The sequence below is a fragment of the Gadus chalcogrammus genome, chromosome 9 (assembly GCF_026213295.1).
Source record: "Gadus chalcogrammus isolate NIFS_2021 chromosome 9, NIFS_Gcha_1.0, whole genome shotgun sequence".
NCBI lineage: Eukaryota > Metazoa > Chordata > Actinopteri > Gadiformes > Gadidae > Gadus > Gadus chalcogrammus.
This window is the reverse complement of record NC_079420.1, coordinates 17,497,949-17,505,700: the sequence shown is the minus strand read 5'-3', so window position 1 is coordinate 17,505,700 and position 7,752 is coordinate 17,497,949. Positions and strand designations below refer to the sequence as shown.

The following is a 7,752-nucleotide window of genomic DNA, read 5'->3' as shown; positions in this document are numbered from 1 at the left end:
AGAGAGAGAGAGAGAGAGAGAGAGAGAGAGAGAGAGAGAGAGAGACCCAGACGGACAGAGGCGGACAGACAGATAGCAGGATAGAAATGAAGAGGGAAGGAAGAAATGGAGAGAGGGACAGATGTTAAAACATTGAAGTCTCACATTGAAGTCATTGTGAGTATAAGGATTGCACTCATGTGCATGTTGTATTTATATTCAAAGACTGACATGCTGCTGAAGTTCTTTTCATCTCAGTATAACCTGAGGACAACGGAAATGTGGTCCTCAGGTGGTCTGCATTGCTAGCAGTACATTGACAGTCTCAGAAGGCTTTCACTTACCGCAAACTTGGCCAGGATGTAGGCTCCAGCTCCAACCCCAACCCCAACGATGCTCTTGAAGCTGAAAATACACCCAAACAGACATTCAAAGCCAATCGGTACTCTGATTGCTTCAATCATTTTCACAAAGTATAGATCACTTAGTGGTCTAATCCATACAGGCACACATCAAAATCTGCATTGCATTCACACATTGAAACATGTCCATGCACATGGGACTGCTACCCACCCAAAGTGCTGCACCACACTGGGCAGCATCCCTGCCAGCTGGTCCATAGTGGGGTACAGGTACCTGTGTGGGAACAGGCAAGAAGGTGTTGAGCCTCGAGTAGGCCTTATGCTTCATGTACAATCAGTCATTCCTTATTTGTGTGTTTTTGTTATTTAGTGTGTGTGCGTTTGTATGTTTGTGTGTTTGTGTACGTGCGTCTGCACGTGTCTGGGAGCGTGTCTGTGTGCATTTGTGCACGTGTGTGCATGTGTGTGTGTGTGTATGTGCACGTGTGTGGATGTGTGTGCTGGTGCATATGTCTTTGTGTGTGTGTGTGTGTGTGTGTGTGTGTGTGTGTGTGTGTGTGTGTGTGTGTGTGTGTGTGTGTGTGTGTGTGTGTGTGTGTGTGCATGTGTCGTAGTGTGTGTGTGTGTGTGTGTGTGTGTGTGTGTGTGTGTGTGTGTGTGTGTGTGTGTGTGTGTGTGTGTGTGTGTCTGTGTGTATAAGTGTGTGTGTGTGTGTGTGTGTGTGTGTGTGTGTGTGTGTGTGTGTGTGTGTGTGTGTGTGTGTGTGTGTGTGTGTGTGTGTGTGTGTGTGTGTGTGTGTGTGTGTGTGTGTGCCGCCCGTACCCCTGTGGCAGGGGAGACGCCCCTATCTGCTGGCCAGGAGCGTCCACGTGGCAGACCACAAAGTGCTTGGTGATCTCCAACATGTCCTCGCTGTTGAAGAAGCTGTTGAAGCACAGCTTGTCTTGGGACGAGGAGGGGAGAGAAGGACGTGGTATTTAGAAAAACAGACACATGAATAATAGATGCCAAGTCCCCATCTAGCCTGAATACACCTATACCAGATCTGCGGTTGGCCCACTTTGGGGCTCCAGACTGGGCCTCTGGGGGACGCTCCGATCACACGGTTAATTAAACGCTTCCATTAGCGGTGACAGACCGTAAGGGCAAAGAGAGGTGACCGCATAAACCCATGAGCAGCACTTATACGTCGACCCGTGTTACCACACAGCTGCTCACATGAACACATACCGCAGGGTTAGGATCCAAAAGGTGTTTATTTGTTTCCTCCGTCTACAAAACTCCCTCTCCTCATCATCATGGTCTTTCACTCTCCCGATGGATTCTGGCTAAATCTTCTCCCTCTCCCAACACCACTCCCTTCTTAGATTTTGTTGATCGTTCTTTTGTCCCTTGGCCACATTCATTTGCACAATAGTATTGATGAATATTCATCCAAAGGGACAGTTAATTCATTTTTGAATGCATTTAAAATGCAGTGTTTATGAGTTAGTGACATCTAGGGGTGATGTTGCAGATTGCAACCAACTGAAACGCCCCCCTCACATCAGACCTCTCTTTCCAAAGGCATTGAAAGGGAATTAGGGAAGAGAAGCTCAGATAGGTTCTCCAAAATAATGTCATCGTCTATGCCAGCAATGGTCAAGTGACGAGGATCTTGATCGATTGATAGATTGTTATTTCGTCTGTAAAACTAAAGGTTATAGCGTACAAGTAAGAAAGCGATACTGGATAAAAGTAAGTCAGTAAAAATGTGTCCTCACACACACACACACACACACACACACACACACACACACACACACACACACACACACACACACACACACACACACACACACACACACACACACACACACACACACACACACACACACACAAACATACACACACTCACCCTGTTGGATTGCTGCCCAACCCTTACCCAGCCACTGCTCCATACTGCATGATGGGCAAGTTGTTTTTCTGACCTACATTTCTTGTTACCCCTCTCTCTCTCTTTCTCTCCCTCTTTCTCTCACACTCACTCTCTCCATCACATTCTGTCCCTCTCACTCACTCCCTCGCTCTATCTAACTCTATCCATCGTGTCTATCTGAGTTTGGCTGGCATTTCAATCGACCACCAGAGTCTTCATCCAATCGAATCTTAAGTCGATTAATGTATTATTGAGACTCATTTTGTAATACTCTCACGAAAATCTCATGGCCGCCAATTTGTATTAACTAACACAGAGAAAGACATACTAGACCAAAAATTCATGGATCATAACCCAAATTACATGACATAACCCTAGAAAATGTTATCATACAACAAGATTGAATGTCGAGGGCACTAGCTGTAAAATATCTTACGTATGTGTCTGTGCTAGCACTTTAAATCCAGTTATCACATTTAATAAGTGCAGAAACACCTCTCTGAACAGCTTGTCACATCTGTACCACTCACACACACACACACACACACACACACACACACACACACACACACACACACACACACACACACACACACACACACACACACACACACACACACACACACACACACACACACACACACACACACACTCTACTCACGGTTGAGGCCCACATCATGGTAGGTGAGGATGGCTGGCTTGTTTCCTTTGGGTGCCCCATGGATCACCACATGCAGCATCCCATAGGGGGTCTCGACATCGTGTTCCTGAAACACACAGCAAGACACACTTGTTTCACACACCCCTGACACAGCCTACGGGAGACCATGTGTCTATCACAGTCCGTTCACACCTGCAGTATTTACAACAAACTTTGAATAGAATGGAGTCTTGTTAATGCAGAAATGGTGAAAAAAAGGATTGAACTTTTGTTGATTAATGTTACAATTTACTATGTACTCTTAATGGATAACTATATGAATTCTATTTACTCTGAAATTAATCAAATGTTTTAATTGTTTCTAATTTAGATACAATTATCAAGATACAATACAGCACTTCTAAACACTTGTATGCATCACTATGATGGCTGTCTTTCCTTTATCTTTGTTATTAATTGGAAAATATGGAAAAGGGCAGACAAAAACAAACTAATGGTTTAAGCCAACTTTGTGACAGCCTCCACTGCTCTGAATTCAAAATGGAGGTGGTAGATTTGTGTCTGCGTGTTGATTTGTGCAAGTACATAGACAGGCCTGAGTAGAGTAGATTTCAGAGGATTATGGGGATATGGCGGGGGGGGGGGAGGGCAGCATTCATGTTCAGCCAGTGACAGACACATTCTACCCCTTCTCTACGGGGGTTTACAGCTAAACCCCAAACCCAGCTTCACTCCTTTTGAAGAGACGCACTGACAGCCGTCCACCACGACAGTCCACCTGGTACGTCTTTGTTCTCTGGACCTCCTGAAATAAACCCTAAGCGCTATAGCACATTGCTGGGTAATCTGAGACCCTAACCCCTTCGTCTGTCTCGGGCGCCCATCATCCCCCATGTTATTGTTATCAAAGCTCATGCATGCGGTCCAAAAAGAGACTTTGTCGCATCCCCCTTTGTTTAAGCAGGTTTTCTTTTCAGCTCCACATGACCTGTATGTTGCTGTCGATGGAATAAATAGAAGAAAGGTGACCTTGGGTGTCTTGAAAGGCGCCTCTAAATTAAATGTATTATTATTTATTATTATTAAGATAGAATATGCAATTAAATAAGGGCCGGGTCGAAAGCTTATGTTTAACATCTACACAATGGTATGTGGCAAGATAAATATTTTTTATCTGCAGTACGGATCACATATCGACAACACTCTTTCTCTCTCTGCCTCCAGCTCTCCCTCACTCCACTGCAACAAATCCAGTTTTTTTTCATAATGCGAAAACACATAGCTTGTCTCCTTGTTCTCAAGGTTGCAGAGCTATATTTATTTGACATACACCTGTGCCCGCGATTAGCAATTCCACGACCACACGTCATACAGACACACACATGCACTGTTCCTTTGCGCGTGCATGCATGGCCAGCAGTCGTCTGCTACAGTAGCAGCTCAGCACCACATCTGTGTCAGTTGGCCAAGCTCAAAGCGTGACTCACCAATCTACACAAACCAACATGCAGCTGCAGCAAGCAGTAGCCAGACGCATGTTCCTCCATCAGTGATTGATCATAAAAAAAACACTAATATTACATTAAGAATTACAAATTGTTGTTATTAAACATGCAATGAAACAAATGTTTATCCGGATAAGATTATTTTTTTGTAAACATTATGCTTGCACGCTCCCTTGCTGAATATTCTCATCAGCAAATAGATACACAGGAGCTATTTCTCATTCACACAAGCACAGACAGACACAGACACACAGACAGACACAGATACACAGACACACACACACACACACACACACACACACACACACACACACACACACAGACCGTTGACACCCCTCCCCCTAGGCCCCTGTTCTAATGACTCACCCCATCCCAGCATTCAGGCATCGTGCCAACGTAAGGAGCGAGAGACGGGATACAATGTAGTCGGACTGGGAGACCAGGATCCTGGACACTGGCTTGCAGAAGGAGGTATGCTGTATTCGATGCTGCACTCGCTTGGTCTGTTTTACCTCTGCTCTGCTCAGAGCCAGTCTCAGAGTTTTATGATACTGCCCCCCCGCCCCCCCCCCTTCTCCCATCCTCGCACATTTTATATATCACACATTCCCCTTGCATGCTCCAAAATAGAGAGGAATAGGGGGAGGGGGCCGGCTGCAACTGATTGGCTGAGAAGCGTCCCGCCTCCGCCAGACATTGGTCGGGTACCTCGTCTGTGTTCTAGTTCACTCTCCTCAGGACCACTGCCAGTATGGAGAGAAATACATGTTGTTTTCCTCTCTCTCTGCATTGTATTGGTTTCTCATATTCTCCCTCCTGATAATAAGATCCACATCGTATCAGTTGTCAAAAACTGAAACATTACGCTCTGGTCATTTAAATAACTGAAGATGAGTTAATGTGCTGAAGAAAGTCGAACAGGCAATCCTTTTTTAATAGGACTTGCAATGCACAGACGCTGCCCAGAACTAACATGCATGCTGGCAAACCCACACACACACACAATCATAAGCATGCAACCACAAACCTGCACAAAGGGTGGTGTGCCTATCTGCTGCAGAATTTTCTTTGTCCTGGCCCTGCTGCTCCCCACTTCGTCTCTCTCTCTCTCTCTCTCTCTCTCTCTCTCTCTCTCTCTCTCTTCTCCTCTATCCTCTACCTCTTTCCTATTTTCTCTCTCCTTCTCTTGCCTTTTTCCAGATGCCAGCGAACACAGCATGCAGACTTGCAATAATCTGCTGCTCTCGTCCCGAGGCCCCACTTTGATTGACCTGTCAGCCTTATCACCACACGCAGCGGATTAACTTCATCCTGGCCGAGGGTACAGCGCCATGTCGAAAACAGAATATCTCTGCCTGCCGCTTTGTGGTTAACGACATGACCTATCTTCAAACCTGAGCATCTGCCTCGACCTTCTGCCTCTCACCTCATAAACACCCTCTCTTTCTCTCACTTCTTGATGAAAACCAAGAGAACAACGCGCTATAATTAGAGGAGTTTGTACGTCCCACAATGTTCTTGACTACCGTTCATCCGATCGACTTCACACTTGGTTGGTGTGTTGTTAAGGAAGTGCAGTGTTGACTGCGAAGCTGTTTGGATGAGGGGTTTTCGGCAAAGCTGCAACCAGCGATACGAGAAGCAGAGCAATCAGCCCCTTTTCCGAACTGGCAAGTTTTCAAAGGGCATTGCACTAGTTATAATAATTCGGCGTTTGTTTGCGATTTCTTGAAAGTTATCTGATTTCTGCATTGCAGTCTTTTGATCCCCAACAAACCCAAACATCGACCTTGGCTTGCAAACTAGGCCTTCTCTGCCATTTTATTGAATGTTTCACTTTTAACAGAGTATATTTGGATACTATTGTTATTCTAGGGTTCAGGTAATATTTTTATCTTGGCCTATGAAGGAGTTTTCCAATTGTTTTGACATATACGTATGTATCCCAAAGAGCACGATGATGACACAACGTAAACAATAAAATGCTCAGCGAAGTGCTAGGCACCAATTGCACACAGGGGGCAGAAAATCACACATAAACGACATTTATTGTCAAACCATGGCTTGGATTCACTGCAAATGTGGTGAGCAGGAGACTTATCTCCTCGACACCACATGATGACGTGACGCTACGAATCGCTGAGGTCGCGATTGCTATGGTCGGGGAGGCATTTGGGCTGTGAATACCTTTCATGACTACTTGTCAGTCCTAGCATTTTATATATATTAGGTGTTTTATATATGCTATCTGTATATTTTATAGATGTAACATGCACATCTTTGTGTATTCATTTGAAATATCCAATTGTAATGAATGTGGTTACTTCAATATCATAGTGTATATATTAGAATATTATTTTATTATCTGCTTTCAAACGATCTTTATGAACATGGTGAGATCTGTCAACTGGGAAGTTAAAGCAGAGATTGGTGAAAAAAAGGTGAGATCGAAAGACAGAAAGAAAGGAGGCCGGGAGAGAGAGAGAGAGAGAGAGAGCGAGAAAGAGAGAGAGTGAGGGAGACAGGAAGGAGTGTGCGTGAGACTGCAAACACAGCTCCTACCTTCCAGTCTCCGGTAGGGATCATCTGATCACAGGTCTCCTGCAGGGTGAGAGAGAGCGTGTTAGAATTAAGAGAACACGTGACAAATGAAAACAACTAAAAACAGATTAGAGAGAGAGAATGAGAAAAGAGAGAAAGAGAGGGAGATGACGAGAGAGAGAGGGAGATGACGAGAGAGAGAGAGAGAGAGAGAGAGAGAGAGAGAGAGAGAGAGAGAGAGAGAGGAAAGACTCTGGATTTCAATAGAGGTGTCAGTACGGGTAAGTGAGAAAACAGAACGAGAGAATGTTAGAATTAAGAGAAGGAGAACAATCAAAAATAAATTGAATGTTAAATTCACTCCAACATGACATTGGACACATGAGATGGACTGCACATCCATACATTAAGGGACCAGAATGTCCTGATGACAGTTACTGTGTCAGTCTCCCTCTCTTGGACAGGACCCATTCTCCCAGAGGCATCCGAGCAGCATCATATCACACATCCGGAAACAGCATGGATCAGGATTAGAAATTATTTGCAAGGGGCTCTGGGCCTTCACATAGCCATATACAATTCTAAAATTACTGTGTATTTTGCTTCAAGGAACAATAAAGCCTATAAAATTGGACATGTTTTAAAACATTTCACATTGATTCATTCTAGGATTTATCTTTCCTATATGAGTAATATTGCACTTTATTCTTATTTTCATATGGTCACATATGGTCACGATCTGCTGGTCACTAGGACAAACAGATCGTGACCAAGTGAAAGGTAAAG

At 44.5% G+C, this 7,752-nt stretch overlaps 1 protein-coding gene across 4 annotated transcripts in view; it reads right to left on the bottom strand.

Annotated features, from left to right (window-relative positions):
* The window catches only part of ndrg4 (NDRG family member 4), a 29,555-nt gene that overhangs the window by 5,965 nt on the left and 15,838 nt on the right, over positions 1-7,752 (bottom strand). For all 4 annotated transcript variants that reach the window (XM_056598289.1, XM_056598290.1, XM_056598288.1 and 1 more), the window contains 5 exons: positions 6,988-7,026; positions 2,921-3,026; positions 1,164-1,284; positions 553-615; positions 324-384 (listed from right to left, as the gene is read on the bottom strand). In XM_056598289.1, coding sequence (XP_056454264.1) covers positions 324-384; positions 553-615; positions 1,164-1,284; positions 2,921-3,026; positions 6,988-7,026 — 390 coding nt within the window. The remainder of the gene's footprint in view (positions 1-323; positions 385-552; positions 616-1,163; positions 1,285-2,920; positions 3,027-6,987; positions 7,027-7,752) is intronic.